Source organism: Caretta caretta, chromosome 9 (assembly GCF_965140235.1).
Source record: "Caretta caretta isolate rCarCar2 chromosome 9, rCarCar1.hap1, whole genome shotgun sequence".
Lineage (NCBI taxonomy): Eukaryota > Metazoa > Chordata > Testudines > Cheloniidae > Caretta > Caretta caretta.
This window is the reverse complement of record NC_134214.1, coordinates 478,596-504,086: the sequence shown is the minus strand read 5'-3', so window position 1 is coordinate 504,086 and position 25,491 is coordinate 478,596. Positions and strand designations below refer to the sequence as shown.

The following is a 25,491-nucleotide window of genomic DNA, read 5'->3' as shown; positions in this document are numbered from 1 at the left end:
GAGTCCCCATGCATCTAAGGGTATGTCTTCACTACCCGCCGGATTGACGGGCAGCGATGGATCCAGTGGTGATTGATTTATTGCGTGTAGTCAAGTCGCGATAAATGGATCCCTGAGCACTCTCCTGTCGACTCCTGTACTCCAGCTCTGCAAGAGGCGCAGGCGGAGTCGATGGGGGAGCAGCAGCAGTCGACTCCCCGCGGAGAAGACACCACGGTAAGTCGATCTAAGTATGTCAACTTAAGCTATGTTATTCACGTAGCTGAAGCTGTGTCACTTAGATCAATCCTCCCCACTCTCCCCCAGTGCAGACCAGGGCTAAGAGGGAAAGGGTTCTACTCTCGATCAGTGTTTCCTCTATATCCAGCATGCCATATATATCAAGGCTCTACATCTCTCTAGCATCCACAACATGCTGGCGGATCACCTCAGCAAGTCATTTTTTTCTCATCACGAGTGGTCCCTCCACTCGGAGGTCGTCAAAATGACTTTCCAAAGGTGGGGAACTCCCCAAGTGGACCTGTTTTCCACCAGGCAGACCAGGAAGTGCCACCGGTTCTGCTCCCTTCAAGGGCTCGACAGCAGATCGCTTTCCAGTGCTTTTCTACTGTCTTGAACAGCCGACCTGATGTATGCCTTCCTGCAATCCTGCTCATCAGCGGGGGCCCTCCGGAAGATCAAGAGGGACAAGGGCAGAGTTGTCATGTTTCTCCCAGCATTGAATCATAGAATCATAGAATATCAGGTTTGGAAGGGACCTCAGGAGGTCATCTAGTCCAATCCCCTGCTCAAAGCAGGACTGATCCCCAATTAAATCATCCCAGCCAGGGCTTTGTCAAGCCTGACCTTAAAAACTTCTAAGGAAGGAGATTCCACCACCTCCCTAGGTAACATATTCCAGTGTTTCACCACCCTCCTAGTGAAAAAGTGTTTCCTAATATCCAACCTAAATCTCCCCCACTGCAACTTGAGACCATTACTCCTTGTTCTGTGATCTGCTACCACTGAGAACAGTCTAGAGCCATCCTCTTTGGAACCCCCTTTCATGTAGTTGAAAGCAGCTATCAAATCCCCCCTCATTCTTCTCTTCCGTAGACTAAACATCCCCAGTTCCCTCAGCCTCTCCTCATACGCCATGTGTTCCAGTCCCCTAATCATTTTTGTTGCCCTCCGCTGGACTCTTTCCAATTTTTCCACATCCTTCTTGTAGTGGGGGGGCCCAAAACTGGACACAGTACTCCAGATGAGGCCTCACCAGTGTTGAATAGAGGGGAACCATCATGTCCCTCGATGTGCTGGCAATGCCCCTACTTATACATCCCAAAATGCCATTGGTTCAACATGTTCATGGACTTGGCAACAGCACCCCCATGGACGCTTCCCAACCAACCAGGCCTGCTCTTTCAAGATCATGGGAGGTTGCTGCACCCGAACGTTGCTTCTCTCCACCTCACAACATGGATGCTGTGTGACTGAACCCGGAGGAGCAGGCCTGCTGTAGTCAAGTCCAGCGAGTTCGTTGGCTTGTAGAAAGCCCTCCACTAGAGTGACTTACCTGGCGAAGTGGAAGTGCTTCTGCTGGACATTGGAGCAGAAGATCTCTCTGACCTAGTCTTCTCTGCAGTCCATTCTGAATTACCTGCTTTACTTGAAACCTCAGGGCATGTCTGTCTCCTTGATCACGGTGCCCCTGGGGGCCATATTGTCCTTCCGTCCCTGCATCTAGGGCAGATCAGTATTCTCGCATAAGATGACGGTCAGGTTCATAAAAGGCCTTGAGAGACTTTTTACACCGGTCTGGAACCCAGTGCCTCAATGGGACCTAAACCTAGTCCTCTCTCGGCTCATTGGCCCTCCCTTCCAGCCTCTAGCCTCCTGTTCTCTTTCACATCTGTCGTGGAAGGTTGCTTTCCTTATGGCTCTAACTTCAGCGAGGTGGGTCTCTGAGATTAAAGTTCTTATGTCAGAGTCCCTGTACATGGTGTTCTACAAGGATAAGGTTCAGTTGCATCCCCATCCTGCTTTCCTTCCAAAGTTGGTGTTGCCTTTTCATGTTAACCAGGATGTTTTCTTCCTGGTCTTCTGCCCGAAGCCTCGTGTGTCCAATGAGAAGAGGCATTTGCACTTCTATCTACACATAAGAATGGCCATACTTGATCAACACCAGTCATCCATCTAGCCAAGTTTTCTGTCTTGCGACAGAAGCCAGTGCCAGGCGCGTCAGATGGAATAAACAGAATAGGCAATCATCGAGTGATCCATCCCTTGTCATCCACTCACAGCTTCCAGCAGTCAGAAGCTATGGATGTCCAGAGCATAGGGTTGCATCCCCAACCATCTTGGCTAATAGCCATTTATGGACCTGTCTTCCATGAACTTATCTAATTCTTTTTTGAACCCCGTTATAGTTTTGGCGTTCACAACACCCTTTGGCAACGAGTTTCATAAGTTGATTATGCCTTGTGTGAAGAAGTACTTACTTACGTTTGTTTCAAATCTGCCATCTATTAATTTCTTTGGGTACCCTCTGGTTCTTGTGTTATGAGAAGGAGTAAATAACTCTTCCTTATTTACTTTCTCCACACCATTCATGATTTTATGAACCTCTATCATATTCCCCCTTAGTTGTCTCTTTTCCAAGCTGGAAAGTCCCAGTCTTTTCAATCTCTCCTCATATGGAAGCTGTTCCATACCCCTAATCATTTTTGTTGCCCTTCTCTGTACCTTTTCCAATTCTGATATATCTTTTTTTGAGATGGGGTGACGAGACCTGCACACAGTATTCAAGATGTGAGCCTACCATGGATTTATATAGAGCCATTATGATATTTAGTGTCTTCTCATCTATCCCTTTCCTAATGGTTCCTAACTTAGTTAGATTTTTTGAGTTCCGCTGCACGGTGAGTGGATGTTTTCAGAGAACTATCCACAATGACTCTAAGATATTTCTTGAGTGGTAACAGCTAATTTAGATCCCATATATTTTGCATATATAGTTGGGATTATGTTTTCCAATGCGCATTTCTTTGCATTTATTAACATTGAATTTCATCTGCCATTTTGTTGCCCAGTTTTGTGAGATTCCTTTTTAACTGTTAGTTAAGTCCATAGCAGACAGCTATCTTGAGTAATTTTGTATTGTTTGCAAATTTTCCCACCTCATTGTTTACACCCTTTTCCAGATCATTTATGAATATTTTGAATAGGACTGGTCCTAGTACAGACCTCTGAGGGACACCACTATTTACCTCTTTCCATTCTGAAAACTGACCATTTAATCTTGTCTACACAGTTCAGATATACAGCACTCTTTATTTCTACCTAGAAAAGACTATGCCCATTAGAAAATCCAATATATTATATTATGGGGAGAGATGTAAAGTGCAATCTACTAACTCTCACTGAATGAGGAGCTGTGTAGAGCTTTGTTACGCCTTACACATAGTACCAGTGCCTCATGGCTTAGACACTCTACAAGAGGCATAGCAGCTTCAGTAGCATGCCATAGGCCTATGTCCCTTGTGCAGATATATAAAGCAGCAACTTTAGTTGTGTCTATTTAACTAGACCTCCTTAACCATTTCCGCTTTATGGGGCACAAATGCCTTTGGAGAAGAAAGAGGGGTTACTTACCAGTTAACTGTTGTTGTTCAAGAGTTATCTGTGAATTCACACTACCTGCCCACTTTCCCCTCTATTCAGTGTTCTGTTCAACATCAGGATTCTGCAGTCTAGGAAGAAAGAAACTGAGGTAATCTGGGAGTGCATTTCCTTATATAAATCAAGAAGACTGCTTGTAAACAACAAACAGACACAGCTTTTCAAGATTCAGAGTGGTAGCCATGTTAATCTGTATCAGCAAAAAAACCAATGAGTCCTTTTTCTTTTAGCTTTTCAAGACAATTCCTTGGGTGCCATATCCCACTAGTGAATAAAAAGAGGTCACTCAAGCAACAAGTTAAGTAACCTCTCTTTTTTCTCTAGTGTTAAATGGATGTCTTGGGAAAGTTACAGAAGCTATTTACATCTTATTTGTTGCATAAGACTGTAGAATATTAATATAGAACTCTGGGGCAAAGAGTTTCTTCCATAAGCAAATGATCAAATATTTTCTTAAAAGGCCACATTGTCTTTCTGATTGCTGTGCAGAAACACAAAATGTGTTCATATGTCTCTTGTTATTTTGAATAAGCATCATAAGCAGAATGTACAGCTTTTACTTAGTCAGTGTTTAGTAAGTCTCATTTGTTCAGTCATTAATAGGTGATACAAAGCCTCATTTCAGCTCACCACAGCTTTGAACAGACAGTTTGTGCTATTCTACTACCTACTGACATCTAAAATGTTTGTAACAGAACAATAGATCAAATTATTTCTTCTTCTGTCACGTCTGCTCCATAAGGAGTACTTATTTTCTCTGCTACACATACATTACAAATTCAAGGCAGTCATTAAGTGATTGATTCAATAATCTTTTTTTTTTAAGAAGCAGCCTGTGATTAAAATGCATACTTGATATTTTCTTGTAATCAAAATGCAACTGACTTTGTTTGCCCCATGATAGAACATCTGGTTTAGAGTGGCAGTTCAAATCTGCCCTTCCTTAGTATGGGCATAATTAACAGAATCTGAAGAGGAGACAAAAATGGAAAAATTGTAACAGATGGAACTTAAATTAATTAAGAGACTGCAACAGCAGTAGGATACATCAGTCAGCATCTGGTCATCTTTATAACTGCTTATCTTCATTCTGGGTTTTCAGTGACTTGGGTGATTTTGGTACATCAAGAAAACTCAAAAATTGCTTTAAGGTCAGAATGTTTTTTTCGATGTGGCATGCTAAAAAGATGAGCAGGAAATTTATTAAGAATGTACGGAAATCCAGACAGTTTAATCTACACATTTTGGTAGGTCAGTTGAGATGTTATTAATATTTTATTATAAATTTATTGCCCTGTGCAAATAGTCCTGCACTGGAATAGATTTGCTAATATAATTGTACTTGCATATTTCTTATTGCTTTGTGTATCTGAAATAAATGTTTAGCTGTGTTCTTTACAAATATGTCTAATGCATGCATTGTTGGGCTTTGATAATTTCTTAGCATTCAAGTACTGAAATGGTTTATAACATAATAATAAGATGAAAATCAGTATGCCATAAAACATGGGTATTAAGCTAGCAGTTCGAACTATATTAAAATGAAATATTTTAATAAGCAAGCAGTGTTAAAGATGTTAATTTTAATTATTTGATATCTTTTTCTAGTTGTACAGATCTGTTACATTTCAGATATACCGATTTATATTTAGGAGTATACAAATTTACAGTGTAGTAATATTGCACTTCCTTGGAATTTTGTTTTAAAGAGGCTAAAGGAGGGGTGGGCAAACTACAGCTCACACTCGCGGGCTGGATCCAGCCTGCGGGATTGCCCCCTGTGGTGCCCCACGCCACTCTCAGAAGCGGCCGGCACTGCGTCCCTGTGCCCGGGGGGGAGGGGTGGGCAGAGGGCTTTGTGCATTGCCTTTGCCTCCAGGCACCACCCCCCGCAGCTTCCATTGGCCAGGAACAGGGAACCACGGCCAATGGGAGCTTCAGGGCAGGTACCTGGAGGCATGGCAAGGGCAGCGTGCAGATCCCTGTGACAGACACACACACACACACCCACCCACCCACCCGCCAGGGGCCGCACAGGGATGTGGTGCCGGCCACTTCCCGGAGCAGCACGGCGTGAGGCCAGGCCAGGCAAGCAGGGAGCCTGCCCTGGCCCCGGTGCACACCGCTGCCACCCTGGAGCCCGAACCCTGCCCTGATCCCCCTGCTGCACCCCACACCCCTCCTCCACTCCAACTCCCTGCCCTGAGCTCCCTCCCACAGTCCGCACCCCTCCTGCACCCCTGCCCTGGGCCCCCTCCTGCATCCCAACCCCCTTCCCTGAGCCCCCTTATACACCCTGCACCCCTCCTCTGCTCCAGTCCCTTGCCCTGAGCCTGTTCCTGCACACTGCACTCCCTCCCGCACCCCAACCCCCTGCCCTGACCCTGCATTACAATTTCTGCACCCAGATGTGGCCCTTGGCCCAAAAAGTTTTCCCACCCCTAGGCTAAAGGAACTAAAAATAACCGATCTATTTTATTCTATATTGATTTGATTGTAAATATCCAACTTTGTTTACTTATTCTCTAGGAAAAGTTGCACTCCCTATATAAAGTAAATCAGTTAGTTCATTAGGTTTGCTCTGCTTATTTTAGTTTTCCAGATACAATTAATTATATTAATTGATGGTAAGAGATGATGCATGTTATTAGTCAGTGTAGTTTATACACAAGATTTTCAAGCAATTGGCTGTCTTTGGTCAAAATAAGTAATTATTTTCATGTAATTGTCATTTGCAGTTGTCATTGTTCATTATAGAATATGCTAAGATTTCAATTAAATGTGCAAGAATAAATCTATTTTGGTTTCATGATTTGATATATGTTCTTCAGGAATGGGATATAAAACACTATGTTACGCCACACTATAGTTTTCTCTAGCATGTTAATACAAATTGATGTTGAAGATGTACATAATCTAAACAGTTTTGTTCTATGTGTTGATGTATAACCTGTATTTGGAACATGTGAGCTTTAGTACAATGTATAGTAAACAGTTCTTTAGAGTCCTTGTTAAATATAGAAAGTGCAAGTGATGCAGTAGTATGTACACTGCAAGATGTGAACAAACCTCTCAGCTCATTTAACTGAGGTTGAAAATTTAGGATTAAAAGAAACAGGTAATAATTGATCGTTAGTAATTATTGATCTCCTCTTTATTTTTAACTGGGTAGGTTACATGCATGAGAATTGTAGTTATGTTTAGGGCCGTACCAAATTCACAGTCTATTTTGGTTAATTTCATGGTCATAGGATTTTAAAAATCGTAAATTTAATGATTTCAGCTATTTAAATCTGAAATTTCATGGTGGTGTAACTGTAGGGTTCTGACCCAAAAGGAGGTTGTGGGGAAGGAGAGGTCACAAGGTTATTGTAAGGGGTTTCAGTATTGCTACTCTTACTGCTGCTGATGGCAGCGCTGCCTTCAGAGCTGGGTGGCCGAAGAGCAGCGGCTGCTGGCTGGGAGCCCAGCTCTGAAGACAGTGTCACCTCCAGCAGCAGCAAGAGGTAAGGATGACATGGTATGGTATTGCCATGCTTACTTCTGTGCTGCTGCCTTCAGAGCTGGGACCTCGGCCAGCAGCCGCCACTCTCTGGCCGCCAGCTCTGAAGGCAGCAGCACAGAAGTAAGGGTGGCATGGTATGGTATTGCCAACCTTAGTTTTGCGCTGCTATTGGGGAGGCACTGTCTTCAGAGCTGGGCACCCGGGCAGCAGCCGCCGCTCTCTGGCCACCCAGTTCTGAAGGCAGCGCAGAAGTAAGGGTGGGAATACTGTGATGCCCCTACAATAACCTTGGGACTCCCCCAGAACCTCTTTTGGGTCAGGACCCCCAATTTGAGAAATGCTGGTCTCCCCCATGCAAACTGTATTGTATAGGATAAAAGCACTCAAAAGACCAGATTTCATGGGGGAGATCAGATTTCGTGGTCCGTGACGCATTTTTCTTGGCCGTGAATTTGGGCCCTAGTTATGTTGCTTAGTTGTAGACATGTCAGATTTATTGTTACAAAAATCAATAGCTAAGCTGGCCTTTTTTTAGCATTAGTTACAAAATATATTGTGAAATTTTGTTCAGCATTTCACCTGGAGTAACCTCTTCATCCCCTCTCCAACTTCGTGTGGGAGTTCCAGCAGACTCCATCCTTGGCCTTCTTCACTTTTCTCTCTGCATCTGAATGCTGGGAAGTTCAACTACCACCTCTATTCTGATGAGTCTCAGATCTTTGCCACTACAGATCTGTCTATTCCTGTCCAAGCTGAAATATCAGCCTGTTTTTCTGACATATCCTTATGGATGTCAAGCCCAATGTTTAACCTCAGTGCATCCAAAACAAAGGTCTTGATCTTTCCCTTCCATCCCTCCTTCCTTAGTCACTGTGGTCAACACCATTCTTCCTGTTCTTCAGTTCTGTAAACTAAATGTTGTGTTTGTCTCAGCCGTTTCTCTGTATCTTCAGAGTCTTTCTGCTTCTTCATGCATCACATCTAAGATCCAGATTTCGTCTCTGTCCACACAGATGAAACTCTTTGGTTTAAGCCCTTATCTTGCTTCTTGACTACTGTCCTATGGCCTTCACACATCATTTTACCCTGGCTATATCCATTCAAAGTGCAGCTGCAAAGATAATTTTCCTGACCCCGTCATTTCAAACACATTACCTCTCTTTTTGCATCCCTCCACTGGCTCCCCTTTCTCAGCTGTATCAAAAACAAACTATTTGTCGTTGCTTTCAAGGCCCTTCTCGGGTTATGTTTGACCTTTCTATTATCTCTTTAATGCTATTGAGATACTGACTCCCAACTCCTCTCTGCCAGTGATGCCAGCAATCATAACCCATATGTTACATTTTGAAACAAACTTCTTTGTGCTTTCCCTTGTGCCACCTGCTATGTATGGAATGAGTTCTCCTAAGCATCCACAAAGATACCTCATTGTCCTCCTCCAAACTCTTTTCTGACACTGTGCCTTAAGAAATCTTAAAATCTGCTAGGCATCTGGCAGACTGTGGCCACTGCCTTTCCAAATGATGTGTATTATCTCATCATTTTCTTGTCTGTCAAAATCCCCCTTTTCTGCTTGTCTTTTAGTTCAGTCCCCTGCACTCATGGCAGGACTAAATATTATGTAGATATTATTATGTAGATTTTACCTGGCAGGATAACCTGCTATTAAAAATCTCCAGTGACAGAGATTCCACAACCTCCTTAAGCAACTTATTTCAGTGCTTAAACACCCAGACAGAAAGTATTTCCTAATGTCCAACCTAAACTGGCCGTGCTGCAATTTAAGCCCATTGCTTCTTGTCCTATCCTGAGAGGTTAAAGAGAACAATTTTTCTCCCTCCTCCTTGTAACAACCTTTTATGTATTTGAAAACTGTTATGCCCCCATTTAGTCTTCTCCAGACTAAACAAACCAATTTTTTTTTCAATCTTCACTGGTAGGTCATGTTTTCTAGACCCTTAATCATTTTTCAGAGTAGCAACCGTGTCAGTCTGTATCCGCAAAAAGAAAAGGAGTACTTGTGACACTCTTCTCTGGAATTTCCCCAATTTGTCCACATCTTTCCTGCTTAATTATTACCTCCATTATCTTTCCGGGTACTGAAGTTAAGCTGACTGGTCTGTAATTCCCTGGATAGTCCTTTTTCCCCCTTTTATAGATTGGCACTTTATTTGCCCTTTTCCAGTCCTCTGGAATCTCACCCATCTTCCCTGTCTTTTTGAAGATAATCGCTAATGCCTCAGATATCTCCTCAGTCAGCTCCTTGAGTAGTCTAGGGTGTATTTATTTCATCAGGCCCTTGTGACTTGAAAACATCTAACTTCTTTAAGTAATTTTTAACTTGTTCTTTCTCTATTTTAGCCTCTGATCCTACCTCATTTTCACAGGCATTCATTTTGTTAGATGTCCAATTGCTATTAAATGTTTTGGTGAAAACTGAAACAAAATGTCATTTAGCACTTCTGCCCTTTCCACATGTTCTGTTGTTGTTCCTCCCTTCCCTTCCCCCTTGAGTAAGGGGCCTACCCTGTCCTTGGTCTTCGTCTTGCTTCTGATGTATTTGCAGAATGTTTTCTTGTTGCCCTTTACGTCTCTAGCTAGTTTAATCTCGTTTTGTGCCATGGCCTTTCTAATTTTGTCCCTACATACTTGTGTTATTTGTTTATATGCATCCTTCTTAATGTGTGGTAGCCATGTAAGTATGCGTTGTGGTGATTCATCCACTGTTTGTCAGGAAGTTGTGGTTTCAGATCTTTTATTTTATTAAATAGATTTTCATACTGGATTGTATATCATTATAAATAATCTTATATAGAAACGTACTGTAGACTTTTCTGCAATCATCCAAAAAAAAAAGACAGGCTTAAGCTAAACCCTTTTATATTTTTGTTCCATTCCCTTATTACTCATTTCAATCTCACTATTAGAGGAGGTGTTCTATATCTTTTATGAATGGCTGGCTATAAAAATCTGAAGTGTAAATTCTCAAAGTTAATTTTTATTGTAAATGACCTTTTAGAGGTTTCAGAGTAACAGCCGTGTTAGTCTGTATTCGCAAAAAGAAAAGGAGTACTTGTGGCACCTTAGAGACTAACCAATTTATTTGAGCATGAGCTTTCGTGAGCTACAGCTCACTTCATCGGATGCATACCGTGGAAACTGCAGCAGACTTTATATATACACAGAGAATATGAAACAATACCTCCTCCCACCCCACTGTCCTGCTGGTAATAGCTTATCTAAAGTGATCATCAGGTGGCCCACCTGATGATCACTTTAGATAAGCTATTACCAGCAGAACAGTGGGGTGGGAGGAGGTATTGTTTCATATTCTCTGTGTATATATAAAGTCTGCTGCAGTTTCCACGGTATGCATCCGATGAAGTGAGCTGTAGCTCACGAAAGCTCATGCTCAAATAAATTGGTTAGTCTCTAAGGTGCCACAAGTACTCCTTGACCTTTTAGTGGTTTCTTATATGAGGCTTTTATTTCTGTCCATGAAGATAAGTAGAGCAAGTAAAACATAAATCCCAGTAGCAATAGTGCATCTCAGTCTTGTTTTATTAAGAAGCGGCTAAGTCTTCCAGTGAATTTCAGAGAAGAGTTTTTAAAAACATCTGTTCTGAAGAAAAGGTTTAGGAGAGGAAATACACATTAAAATTAAAATAGATTTTAAATGCATAAGTTTGTTAGATATTAAGTTATTAAAAATAATATGGAATTAGTTCTCATTGAAACAAATTTGAAAATAACCATAACCATACATGACATTGTTGATATGGATTAGAACCTTAGTCCCACCTGGGGTCAAAATGAATCCATCAGTTGTAAGATGCAATGCAGTGTTAGTTTTGCTAATTAATGGTTTCCTGCCTTTAATCATGCTTCCCAAAAGCACTGTAAATAGGTTAAATATAAATATGTAGAACGAAGTGATTGTGCTGCAGTAAAGATGGATATCCTCCTCTCCCCATCCTCTTTATGTCCTTGTTTTTAAAGCAAAATATTTGCTTAACTAAAAAAGAAAATCAATGGTAATTTAAGCATTTTCCTGGAATGTTGTCTTGGGTAAGTATGCCATAAGCTTATTTTAGTTGTTCAGTTAAAAACATTTTACTAGTGCAGTTAGTGAAAAAGTGCAATTACATATATATTCTCTGTTTTTGTTCATTTCATGTTTATAATTTAAGCAGTGACAAGATATAATTGGATTTTACTACTGTTAGTGATTGAAACTTGGTAATTTTGTGATCCAGGCTTTCCCCACCCAGTGCATTTTTTCAGGCAGCCACCGAGGGTCTTCATAGTCCAGCGCTTGTAGCATCCTACTGTACCTGTTAATCGACTCACTTCCTGGCTTTCAGTCTGTCTAGTTACCGGCTAACAAAAGAACAAGAGCTTTCGATCCTTGCAGACGTTGGAAGGGATAATAGTGCAAAAGAAAATCAGGTTTGATTGATTTTTGATTGCAATAATGAGTACATTCTCAGATGAGTAACAGGTATAGAAGATTTACATGCCAATAGATACAACTTGGAGGAAAAAAGGAGCCTCAGTTATAGAGGTTGTTGTTTCCATGATTTACAAATGATGCTGCTGTAATTCTAGCTGCAGTTTTTACTGATCATTCATTGCTGAGCAGTTGGTAGGGAAGTAAGACTGCCTGGGAACCACCTGCAGAGCTGCAGAGATGAATTACATTTTCGGAAACAACACGCTCCTGTACTCTCGTGCCAATCGAGGCAGCAACACTGTCTCCAGCCATAGCTTTGTAGGCCCAAAACAGAAGCAGTGGGCAAAAAAGGGCTCGATAGACGAGCTACGAGCTGAGGCTCAGCCTTCTCGTTGGCAGCAGATACTGGCATTTTTCACAGGGGGACACGGTTTCATTGACTGCATTTCAGTAGCTGCCAGCTCCACCCAGGTAATGTAGGACTTGTTGAAATTATTTTGTATGTGCATTCTGTGGTTACTAATAATTCAGAAATAGCAGGCTGTAATATATACATTCCCTATGTAATCTGTAAGTAACGTTTGTGTATCTATCTTTTCATTTCTAAATCTTTTAAATGAAGTTTGACGTAGTATGTTTTAGAATTACTGCATGAAAATGGAATTAAACTGATTTAACATTATATCAAAAATGCCCTATCATTTTTTAAATAGTCTCACTTGAAACGGAAACCATTAAAATATAAAATTGAATATGAATTAGTGACATTGAAAAATCGAGCTAGTATGCTAGGGTTTAATTCAATGTCCAGTTTAAAAAAAATTAGGTTAAATAATTAGGATGTGTTATTGTCAAATATTAACATAATTACAAGATAACAATTCAAATGAACAGGATGGATATTGTCAGTTAAACATATGCATTGCAGGGATTTAAACAGATTATAAATATTCATTATACAGCAAAACTACTGCGTTATACTTGTATGCTTAATCCTGCACAAGCAATCTACAAATGAGATTAAAATGTGTATAGTAGAACAGTTCTTTGTGGAATATACATTAGTATTATCATTTTTAGGTTTTACATATAGAATCATAGAATCATAGAATATCAGGGTTGGAAGGGACCTCAGGAGGTCATCTAGTCCAACCCCCTGCTCAAAGCAGGACCAATCCCCAATTTTTGCCCCAGATCCCAAATGGCCCCCTTAAGGATTGAACTAGAGTAAAATTTCTATGTAACTGTTTTTAAAATGTTCCCAGTGCCACGTTTATGTAGGAGAGTGATTCCATATTGAAACACAGCTAAAGAGGATGTAGGATGACAGATTTGGGTTCTGTGGGCTTTTTGGAGAAGTCAGAAGGAAAGGGACTTTAATGGAAAAGTTTATGAAACTTCACATTTTTGGAAAAGGAGTAATGTCATTACAATGAGTATATGTCTGTGGATAATATTTAATGCAACATTGAGCACCGGGAAAATATGGAGATTTCAGAAGTTCTGTATTAAAATTGAGTTTATCTTCATTTTGTTTATTGATGAGCTGGATTCAACTTTTACTTTAACTCATTTCTTACTATCTAAATAACCAACTTCCTTAGCTTATTTAACATGGGATACTATGAAAACATGTAGAAATATAAATATTTAGATATATTTACAAATGTGTGCTCTAGGAATCTTTACCTCTATAGCAAATCCATAACTGTTTCAAAGTGTAAACAATATCCTAGCTGTTGTTAGCTGCTATTTTTATTTTGACTTATTTAGAATAAATAGGATGTCTTTCATGACCAGATCAGATTTCACTTTCAGTTTTATATCGTTATAAATTAATGAGAGATGATAGAAGAGAAAGTCTATAGAGGTTCCATTATAGGCTATTGCAGAACAGTAACTATAGTGCTTTAAGTAGGCACAAAGGTTTTCTAAGTCCTCTAACATGTCTGCTGTTAATCATGTAATCCATAGCGACATTTCTTGTTCAGTGTGCCACTGACAGTTCAAAGCTCAAATTGGCCTTATCAGCCACTCACGTGTTCACAGAAACCAAACCAACCAGAGATGTCATGGTCATCTCCGAACTCGAAGGATGAGCAATACTTCTAGACAAAATTCCTTGGCTCCAGCGCACTGGGCATGCACACCCTTAGGTGGAATACTTGTCTGCATCACGTCTCGAGGAACCACAGTTACAGTAAAGTATTTGTTTCTAACTACTCTGAGTATGCTTTTCCAACCAGTTGTGCATCCACCATATAGCAGCTTTGTCTAGGTTATATTTCTTTAGTTTGTTTGAGAATGTCATATGAAATAGTATCAAAAGCCTTACTGAAGTTGAGATATGACATCTTCTGCTTCCCGCCTATCCACAAAACTTGTTACCCTTTCAAAGAAGGGTATTAGGTTGGTCTGACATGATTTGTTCTTGATTAATCCATGTTGGCTATTACTTATAATCTTCTTATCTTCAAGGTGCTTACAAATTGATTATTTGCACCATTATCTTTCTGGGTACTGAAGTTAAGCTGACTGGTGTATAATCCCCTGGGTTGTCCTGATAACTCTCTTTATAAATAGATCCTTTCTCTGCGCGTTTCCATTCCTCTGGGATCTCTCCTGTCCTGCGTGAATTCTCAAAGATAATCGCTAATGGTGCAGAGATCCCTTCAGTATTCTAGGATGTATTTCATCAGGCCCTGCTGACTTGAAGACTTCTAACTTTTTAAAGTAATTCTTAACTTGTTCTTTTCCTATTTTAGCCTCAGATCCTACCTTATTTACACTGAAGTTCTCTGTGTTAGTAGTCCAATCACTGCTAATTTTTTTTGGTGAAAACGGAAACATAAAAGGCATTTAATACTTCAGCCATTGCTGTGTTTTCTGTTATTGTCTTTCTGTCCTCATGGGTCTGCCTGATCCTTGGTCTTCCTGTGGCTTCTCATGTATATGTAAAATGTTTTATTGTTACCCTTTATGCCACTAGGTAGTTTAATCTCAGTTTTTTGCCTTGGCCCTTCTAACGTTGTCCCTACATGCTTGTGTTATTTTTTATATTTGTCCTTCATAATTTGATCTAGTTTCCATATTTTGCCTGACACACTCTCTTTTGAGTTTCAGGTTGTTGAAGATCTCCTGGTTAAGCCAGGATGGTCTCTTACCATACTTGCTATGCACTGGGATAGATTTACTCTTGTGTCCATAATAAAGAGCATTAGGAAAATAATGGATATTGGATATTAGGAAAAACTTTTTCACTAGGAAGGTGGTGAAGCAATGGAATGGGTTACGTAGGGAGGTGGTGGAATCTCCTTCCTTACAGGGTTTTTAAGTTCAGGCTTGACAAAGCCCTGGTTGGGATGATTTAGTTGGGGATTGGTCCTGCTTTGAGCAGGGGGTTTGACTAGATGACCTCCTGAGGTCCCGTCTAACCCTGACATTCTATGATTCTATGTCTCTTTATAAACTGTCAACTCTCCTGAGCCCTTTTTTCCCTTAGATTTGTTTTCCATGGGATTTTAACGATTAATTCTGTGAGTTTGCTAAAATCTGCCTTTTTGAAATCCATTGTCTTTATTTGGCTGTTTTCCCTCCTGCTATTCCTTAGAATCGTGAATTCTGTCATTTCATGACAAGTTTCAGAGTAGCAGCCGTGTTAGTCTGTATTCGCAAAAAGAAAAGGAGTACTTGTGGCACCTTAGAGACTAACCAATTTATTTGAGCATAAGCTTTCGTGAGCTACAGCTCACTTCATCGGATGCATGAAGTGAGCATCCGATGAAGTGAGCTATAGCTTACGAAAGCTTATGCTCAAATAAATTGGTTAGTCTCTAAGGTATCATTTCATGATCACTTTTACCCAACCTCTCTTCACCTTCAAATTCTCAACCAGTTCCTCCCTGTTTGTCAGAATCAAATCTAGAATCATTTCCTAGTCGCTTTCTCCACCTTCTGTAATAAAAAGTTGTCTCCAGTGCATTCCAAGAACTTGTTGGATAATTTGTGCCCAGCTCTATTATTTTCCCAACAGATGTCTGAAGTCCTCATCACCATCGAGTCCTGTGTTGTGGATGTTTTTGTTAATTGTTTTTAAAAAGCCTCATTCACCTCTTCTTCTGGGTTAGCTGGTCCATAGTAGACACCTACCATGACATCACCCTTGTTTTGTACCCCTTTTGTCCTTGTCCATAGACTTTCAACAGGTCTGCTTCCCACTTCTATCTCAAACTCAATGCAGTTTTTCTTAGATTCCAAGGCCTTAAGGGACCATTGTGATAATCTAAAGTGATCTCCTGTACAACGCAGGCCACAGAACTTCTCCAGAGTAATTCCGAGAATAGATCTTTTATAAAAAGATCCATTCTTTATTTTAAAATTGTCAGTGGTGATGAATCCACCATGACCCTTGTAAACTGTGGTTAATTTACAAGGTTAATTGTAACGAGTGGTTAATTACTCTCACTGTTATGCTTTGTTTCCAATCTGAATTAGTCTAGCTTCAACTTCCAGCCTTTGGAGCATGTTATACCTTTCTTTGCTAGAATGAAGAGCCCTTTATTAAAGATTTGTTCCCCTTGTAGTAGGTACTTACAGACTGTAATCATGACACCCTTTAACCTTCTCTTTGTTAAGATAAATAGATTGAGTTCCTTGAGTCTGTCACTAAGGTACATTGTCTAATCCTTTAATTGTTCTCATGGTTCTTCTCTGAACCCTCTCCAATTTATCAAGATCCTTCTTGGATTGTGGTCACCTGAACTGGACACAGTATTCCAGCAGTGGTAGCATCAGTGCAAAATACAGAGGTAAAATAACCTCTCTACTCCTACTCGATTCCCCTTTTTATGCATCCAAGGATCTCATTAGCCCCTTTGGCCACAGTGTGGCACTGGGAGCTCATGCATGTTCAGCTGTTTATCCACCACAACCCCCAAATCTTTTTCAGTCACTGCTTCCTAGGATATAGTCCTCCATCCTGTAAGGATGGCCTACATTCTTTGTTCCATTGACATTTAGCCATATTAAAATGCATATTTGCTGCTTGCACTCAACTTGCCAAGCGAGCCAGATCACTCTGAATCAGTGACCTATCCTCTTCGTAACTACTCCCCAAATTTTTGTGTCATCTGCTAATTTTATCAGCAATGATTTTGTGTTTTCTTCCAAGTCAATGATAAAAATGTTAAATAACGCAGGGCCAAGAATCAGTCCCTGTGTTATCCCATTAGAAACACACCTGCTTGATAATGATCCCCCATTTATAATTACATTTTGAAACCTATCATTTAGCTACCTTTTAATCCATTTAACATATGCCATTTAATTTTATATCATTCTAATTTTTGAATCAGTCAGGTGGATTGAGGTATTTTGTTTTTCTTTTAAAGAAAGAACAAAAACAATTTGGTGATAGGACTTCAGTTGTGATTTTTAAAATTATACAGTATTTTTCAAGTTTCCTTAATTTTTTTCCTCTTTCCAGTCTAAATAATGGTAGTTATTGTCATTCAGTATTAGAGGGTTTGCCATCTATTGTTAAGGTTTCCCAGCATTTCCCTTTATGATACCCTATATTCAGTTATTTTATAACTTTGCCAAACTTTAATTGTTTGCGTTCAATTTTTCCATACTGCATATCAATTTTGGAAAATTTCATCCAAAACTGTTCAGATGCTTCCATGAAAAGAAAACACATTATTTTACTCTTTTAAAAAAATTCTTGAGACCTTTCTTTAAAAGCCTTTTGCTGTAATTGCTGCTGTCAGCTGCTGTGGGCAAGGGTGGGTCCAGACACATCTTTACACATCATAATAAGGTAGCAAAGAAGTCGGAGAGGTTTTGTTAAAATAATGCTGTGTTTTTACTGTTAGAAAGATCAGGAATGTTAAGTTTGGTCTTCCCTCACTTTGCTAGAGACAGTCACAATGTTTCATGTTTGAACTGTGAACAATATCAGTGTTTAAGGTGTTTGAATCTTTTATAAGAACATAAGAATGGCCATACTGGGTCAGACCAAAGGTCATCTAGCCCAGTGTCCTGTCTTCCAACAGTGGCCAATGCCAGGTGCTTCAGAGGGAATGAACAGGTAATCATCAAATGATCCGTTCCCTGTTGCTTATTCCCTGCTGTGGCAAACAGAGGCTAGGGACACCATCCCTGCCCATCCTGGGTAATAGTCATTGATGGGCCTATCCTCCATGAATGTATCTAGTTCTTTTTTAAACACTGTTATGGTCTTTGCCTTCACAACAAAATCTGGCAAAGAGTTCCACAGGTAAACTGTGCATTGTGTGAAGAAATACTTCCTTTTGTTTGTTTTAAATGTGCTGTCTATTAATTTCATTTGCTGACCCCTAGTTCTTGTGTTATGAAAAGGAGTAAATAACACTTCCTTATTTACTTTCTCCACACTAGTCATGATTTTATAGACCTCTGTTCTATCCCCCTTAGTTGTCTCTTTTCCAAGCTGAAAAGTTCCAGTCTTATTAATCTCTCTTCACATGGAAGCTGTTCCATACCCCTAATCATTTTTGTTGCCCTTTTCTGAGCTTTTTCCAAATCCAGTATATCTTTTTTGACAGGGAGAGACCACACCTACACACAGGATTCAAGGTGTGGGTGTACCATGGGTTTATAGAGGCAATAAGATATTATCTATCCCTTTCTTAATTATTCCCAACATTCTGTTTGCTTCCTTGACTGCAACTGCCCATTGAGTGGATGTTTTCAGAGAATTATCCACAGTGATGCCAAGATCTCTTTCTTGAGTGGTAACAGCTAATTTAGATTAATTTATCATTTTATATTGTGACAAAGCTCTGTCCTTGCCACCGTGGGTCCCGCGTTTCCTGGTGGATTTCGCTAGCCTCAGAGGCTCACTGTGACCCTCCACATAACCCTTCTCTCTCTAGAGACAAGGGTCACAGTCTACTGAGCCATTTTCATCATAAGCCAGCTAGGGAGGTGAGGAGAAGTTATCCTTCCTTGCACAGTCTTGGTTGTCTCCCAGTCTCAGTGATTAATCAGGGGGCAAAGGGTGGGGGGAGCCCAGGCCCACCCTCTGCTCTGGGCTCCAGCTCAGGGACCCTAATAGTATCAGCTATGGTAGCTGACCTTTTAGAAACATGACATGTACAATTCCCTGGGCTACTTCCCCCTCACTTCCTCAAGCTCCACTTCACCCTTACCTCAGGGCCTCCTTCCTTGTGCCTGATATGGTGTGTACTACTCAGCCTCTCCAGCAGCACAACTTCCTCCCACAGCTCCTGATATCCGCACCCACCTGACTGACTGGGAGGCTTTTAAGTGGTTTCAGCCAGCCCCTGATTGACTTTAGGTGTCCCAATCAACCTAGCGTTCTCCCTGCCTTCTGGAAAGTTCTTAATTGGCCCCAGGTGTCTTAATTGGCCTGGAGCAGCTTCCATTTCACTTATCCTGGTACCAGGGATTTGTTTAGCCTAGAGCCAATATATCTATCTCCCACTACTTTTCTATAACCATCTGGCCTTGCCCCGTCACAATAAGTATAGTTGGGATTATGTTTTCCAGTGTGCATTACTTTGCATTATCAGTGTTGAATTTCACCTGTCATTTTGTTGCCCAGTTTTGAGAGATCCTTTTGTAGCTCTTTGCAGTCTGCCTGGGACTTAATTATCTTGAGTAGTTTTGTATCATCTGCAAATTTTGCTGCCTCACTGTTTACCCTTTTTCCAGATCATTTATGAATATGTTGAATAGGACTGGTCCCAGTACGGACCCCTAGGGGACACCACTATTTACCTCTCTCCATTCTGAAAACTGACCTTTTATTCCTACCCTTTGTTTCCTGTCTTTTATGAGTCCATGATAGGACCTACCCTCTTATCCCATGACAGCCAATTTTGCTTCAGAGCCTTTGGTGAGGGACCTTGTCAAAGGCTTTCTGAAAATCTAAGTACACTATCTCCACTGGATCCCCCTTGTCCACATGCTTGTTGACCCCCCTCAAAGAATTCTAGCAGATTGGTGAGGCATGATTTCTCTTTACAAAAAGCACGTTGACTCTTCCCCAACAAATTATGTTCATCTGTATGTCTGACAATTACTATAGTTTCAACCAGTTTGCCTGGTACTGAAGTCAGGCTTACTGGCCTGTAATTGCCGGAATCACCTCTGGAACCCTTTTACAAAATTGGCGTCACATTAGCTATCCTCCAGTCATTTGGTACAGAAGCTGATTGAAATGATGGGTTACAGACTACTATAGGTAGTCCTGCAATTTCACATTTGAGTTCCTTCAGAACTCTTGGGTGAATACCATCCAGTCCTGGTGACTTCTTACTGTTTAGTTTATCAGTTTGTTCCAAAACCTCCTCTAATGACACCTCAATCCAGTGGTGAATTTAGAATTCGTGGGGCCCTGTGCTCAGCTTCGTTTTTGGGGCCCCTCCTTGTGACCCAGCCAAGAAAGAGAACATTCTCTCTTATTTTCCCCCCACCTCCGTTTTTCATTCTTTTTTTCTTCATCCTCCTCCTATAAGTAACAGGATGTAAAGGAAAATATAGTGAGGTACCTTGATTGTTTTTGTAGTCTGAACATTTTTCCACAGACCACTTGAAAATTGCTGAGGGTCTTGGTGGACCACTTAATGATCTTTCCAAATATTGTTTGTACCATTAGCTAACTATTGTAAAGCACTCTGAATAAGAGCACTTTAAAAAAAAAAAAAAAAAGGTAAAAACATGTTGGAGTGTAGGGTCTGGCCAGGACTTAGGGTGCGGGAGAGGGCTCAGGGCTGGGGGTGCAGGGCCTGGGAGGAAGTTAAGGTGCAGGAGCAGGCCAGGAATTAGGTTTTTGGGAGGGGGCTCAGGGTTGGGGCAGGAGGTTGGGGTGTGGAGTGCTTACCTGGGGCAGTTCCCATTTGGTGTGAGGGGTGCAGGTGGGAATGTGGGGGGTGGTGCAGGAGCTCCTGTTTAGTGCTCAGTGTGGGGATGGGGGGGTTGCAGGAGTCAGGGCATACGGTATAGGGGGGTTGCGTATATATAGGGGGTGCAGGAGTCAGGGAGGGCAGGGGTCTGGTGGTGTGGACTGGGGTCGTGGACTGGGGTCGTGGGGGTGCTCTGTGCCATAGTACCCTGTGTTTTACTGTAAATCCGCCTCTTGCCTCAAAATGGGACAGTTTCTCAGATTTGTCACCTAAAAAGAATGGCTCAGGTTTGTGTATTTCCTTCACATATTCAGCTGTGAAGAGCAATGCAAGAATTCATTTAGTTTCTCTGCAATGGCCTTATTGTCCTTGAGTGCTCCTTTAGCATCTTGATCGTTCAGTGGCCCCACTGGTTGTTTAGCAGTCTTCCTGCTTCTGGTGTACTTAAATTTTTGTGTTTTTTTTTTTGTTTTTGTTTTTTTTTTTGGCTATTTTTGAGTTTTTGGTTAACTTCCTCAAATTCTTTTTTGGTCTTCCTAATTATATTTTTACACTTCACTTGCTAGCATTTATGCTCCATTCTATTTTCCTCACTAGAATTTAACTTCCACTTTTTAAAGGATGCCTTTTTGTCTCTGCTTCTTTTACTTTGTTGTTTAGCCACGGTAGCACTTTTTTGGTTCTCTTACTATGTTTTTTAATTTGGGGTATACATTTAAGTTGACCTCTTTTATGGTGTCTTCAGGAAGTTTCCATGCAGCTTGCAGGGATTTCACTTTTGGCTCTGCACCTTAACTAACCTCCTCATTTTGTGTAGTTCCCCTTTCTAAAATTAAATGCTACAGTGTTGGGCCACTGTGGTGTTTTTCTTGCAACAGGGATGTTAAATTTAATTATATTATGGTCACTGTTACCAAGGGGTCCAGCTATATTCACCTCTTGGCCCAGAAAGCATCTTTTCTAATGAGTGTGTGTTAGTTGGAATTAAATGGGAGTTAATCAAAACAAATAAGCCCCACAAAATTTCAGTCTGAATCAAAATTTTAAAATAATCAGCACCTCCATCTTTTTTGGGGGTAGGAAAGGAGATTTAAAAGTTGGGGTGTTCTTTCAGACTTTTATACATCATAACTCTGTGTGTGTGTGCACGTGTGTGTGTATACACACGCGCACACACACAGAGGAAATTGTTCAAAGATGACTTGCAAATGAAAAAAATTAGTTTATCTCATATATACACCGCACACACACACTAATTTTTTCCTTTGCAAGTCATCTTTGAACAACTTTCTGTTCTCTTCTTATTTATCTTGTTGCATATTTTGTGAAGTGGGTGCTACCTTTTTTGGCCTTTTTTTTTTTTTTTTTAGTTTCGTATATAGCACATTTTAATTACCCTAACTGTATTGAAACACAGCATTTGAGAAAACACACAAAAATGATTGTCTAAACTAGCCTATGGTCAAGATTAATTGAATGAAGGATCCAAAATCCATCAGAGAAGAGAGATCTAAAACTGTCTCATATGAGAAAAAGCCTAAATTAAATGGATGGACCTTGAAATCTTTTCAGAAACATTAAACTGTATAAGCATTTATGACGAGATAACTGGCTCTGTGGATGAGGGGAAAGCAGTGGACGTGTTATTCCTTGACTGCACCCTTAGAAAGTTTGCAGATGACGCTAAACTGGGGGGAGTGGCAGATACACTGGGTAGGGATAGGATACAGAGGGCCCTAGACAAATTGGAGGATTGGGCCAAAAGAAATCTGATGAAGTTAAACAAGGACAAGTACAGAGTCCTGCACTTAGGACGGAAGAATCCCATGCACTGCTACAGACTAGGGACCGAATGGCTCGGCAGCAGTTCTGCAGAAAAGGACCTACGGGTTACAGTGGACCATGAGCTGGATATGAGTCAACAGTGTGCCCTTGTTGCCAAGAAGGCCAATGGCATTTTGTGCTGTGTAAGTAGGGGCATTGCCAGCAGATCGAGGGACGTGATCGTTCCCCTCTAGTTAACATTGGTGAGGCCTCATCTGGAGTACTGTGTCCAGTTTTGGGCCCCACACTACAAGAAGGATGTGGAAAAATTGGACAGCGTCCAGCGGAGGGCACGAAAAATGATTAAGGGACTGGAACACATGAGTTATGAGGAGAGGCTGAGGGAACTGGGATTGTTTAGTCTGCGGAAGAGAAGAATGAGGGGGGATTTGATAGCTGCTTTCAACTACCTGTCAGGGGGTTCCAAAGAGGATGGATCTAGACTGTTCTCAGTGGTAGAAGAGGACAGGACAAGGAGTAATGGTCTCAAGTTGCAGTCGGGGTGGTTTAGGTTGGATATTAGGAAAAAAATTTTCACTAGGAGGGTGGTGAAACACTGGAATGCGTTACCTAGGGAGGTGGTGGAATCTCCTTCCTTAGAGGTTTTTAAGGTTAGGCTTGAGAAAGCCCTAGCTGGGATGATTTAGTTGGGGATTGGTCCTGCTTTGAGCAGGGGGTTGGACTAGATGACCTCCTGAGGTCCCGTCTAACCGTGACATTCTATGATTCTATGTGAAATATTTAACAGATCCCATTTTTTTCAGTAAAATAATTCAATAGTTTTGTAGTTTAGGATCTTAGAACTTAAAATCGAGTTTATTTACACTCTCAGTGTTATAGAATTAAATGATGCCTGGGCTTGCCTTTTCCATTGTCACAAAATTATTTAAATTTTTTCCATAGCACAGGGCCCCTCCTCCCCAAAGAAGCTAAAAATTAGGGCTGTCAAGCAATTAAAAAATGTAATTGTGATTAATCACGCTGTTAATAATAGAATACCATTTATTTAAATATTTTTGTATGTTTTCTACCTTTTAAAATATATCTATTTCAATTACAACACAGAATACGAAGTGTACCGTGCTCACTTTATTTTTTATTACAAATAATTGCACTGTAAAAAACAAAAGAAATAGTATTTTTCAATTCACCTAATATAAGTACTGTAATGCAATCTCTTTATCATGAAAATTGAACTTACAAATGTAGAATTCTGTATAAAAAAACCTGCTTTCAAAAATAAAACAGTGTAAAACTTTAGAGCCTGCAAGTCCACTCGGTCCTACTTCTCGTTCAGCCAATCTCTCAGACAAGCAGGTTTGGTTACAATTTGCTTCTTGTTTACAATGTCACCTGAAGGTGAGAACAGGTGTTCCCTTCATGCTTCAACCACCATTCCAGAGGACAAGTGTCCATGCTGATGATGGGTTCTGCTCGATAATGATCCAAAGCAGAGCAGACTGACGCATGTTCATTTTTATCATCTGAGTCAGATGCCACCAGCAGAAGGTTGATTTTGTTTTTTGGTGGTTTGGGTTCTGTAGTTTCTTCATCAGAGTGTTCTTTTAAGACTTCTGCAAGCATGCTCCACACCTCGCCCCTCTCAGATTTTTGGATGGCACCTCAGATTCTTAAACCTTGGGTCGAGTGCTGTAGCTATTTTTAGAAATCTCAAAATGATACCTTTCTTTGTGTTTTGTCAAATCTGCTGCGAAAGTGTTCTTAAAACGATCATGTGGTGGGTCATCATCCAAAACTGTTGTAATATGAAATATGTGGTAGAATGCGGGTAAAACAGAACCGGAAACATAAAATTCCCCCCCAAGGAGTTCAATTAAAAAAATAATGCATTAATTAAATTTGTAACGAGCAGCATCCCTCTGGAATGGTGGCTAATGTTTAGCATATCTTGCAACACCGGCTGCAAAAGTGCCATGCGAACGCCTGTTCTCACTTTCAGGTGACATTGTAAATAAGAAGCAGGCAGCAGTATCTCCCATAAATGTAAACAAACCTGTTTGTCTTAGTGATTAGTTGAACAAGAAGTAGGACTGAGTGGACTTCTAGGCTCTAAAGTTTTACATTTTTTTTTTTTTGAGTTCAGGTATATAACAAAAAAAAATCTACATTTGTTACTTACATTTTCATGATAAAGAGATTGCAATGCACTACTTTTATGGGGCGAATTGGAAAATACTATTTTTTTCATTTTTTACTGTGCAAATATGTATAATAAAAATAATATAAAGTGAGCATAGTACCATCTGTATTATGATTTGTTTCTGAAATCAATATATTTGAAATTGTAGAAAAGCATCCAAAATATTTAATATATTTCAATTGGTATTCTATTGTTTAACAGTGCGATAAATCATAATTTTTTTTATCCAAATTAATTTTTTTGTGTTAATCACACGAGTTAAGTGCGATTAATCGACAGCCCTACTAGAAATACTTTGAAACTTGTAGCTCACAAAGTCTGGTTTTATTAATAATAATCTTATTTACTTATGAAATAAAAATCACTTTGAGTAACATTAAATAGCAATGAAACATACAATAATATAATTATTGGTAGTATTTTAATTAAAGAAATTACTATAATAAAACAATGTTGCTTGCAGACAGTGATTGTTAAACGCTGCAAAAAGGTTACCTATGTTTAATTTTTATAGAGCTTTAATATCTCATATTATTATACAGAACTTGGCTGTATTGTGCAATGTAATTACCTTGAGATTGCATTAATATTGTATCCTTATCTCATGGAAGCAAATCTCTGAAGGCAGCTGCCAGTGTTTCCATGGTGTTACTGTGAATCAACTCAGCTCAGATACTAGTCATGTGGTGAAGGGTTTATCTTTAGATTTGTGTATCCAGAGGGCTGCAAATGGAGCTCATCAGAAAAATAACATCATAGCTCTAGAGAAGGGAAGAATATATTTGTTCAGCATATTGTTAAAATTTTAAAATTGCTTAATATGCTGAATCCTCCGTTCATATTTCATTAATAGCATTTTGCATGAGGACTATTACAAGAACATTTACACTAAAAAACTTTTGTGTTGTGTGTGTTGCATGGTGGTGGGGGGTAGGAAGGTAGTTATAGAGTAGCCACTCGAACACTCCTGATATGAGAG

The 25,491-nt window shown here is 40.3% G+C and overlaps 1 protein-coding gene across 33 annotated transcripts in view; it reads left to right on the top strand.

Annotated features, from left to right (window-relative positions):
* Positions 1-25,491, top strand: part of DLG1 (discs large MAGUK scaffold protein 1) — a 529,193-nt gene that overhangs the window by 213,423 nt on the left and 290,279 nt on the right. For 5 of the 33 annotated variants that reach the window (XM_048864508.2, XM_048864516.2, XM_048864507.2 and 2 more), the window contains exon 1: positions 11,841-12,089. The exons of the other annotated variants lie outside the window; for them this stretch is intronic. In XM_048864508.2, coding sequence (XP_048720465.1) covers positions 11,856-12,089 — 234 coding nt within the window. In that variant the 5' untranslated portion in view covers positions 11,841-11,855. Of the gene's footprint in view, positions 1-11,840; positions 12,090-25,491 lie in introns of those variants that run through there. 33 annotated transcript variants of the gene reach the window in all.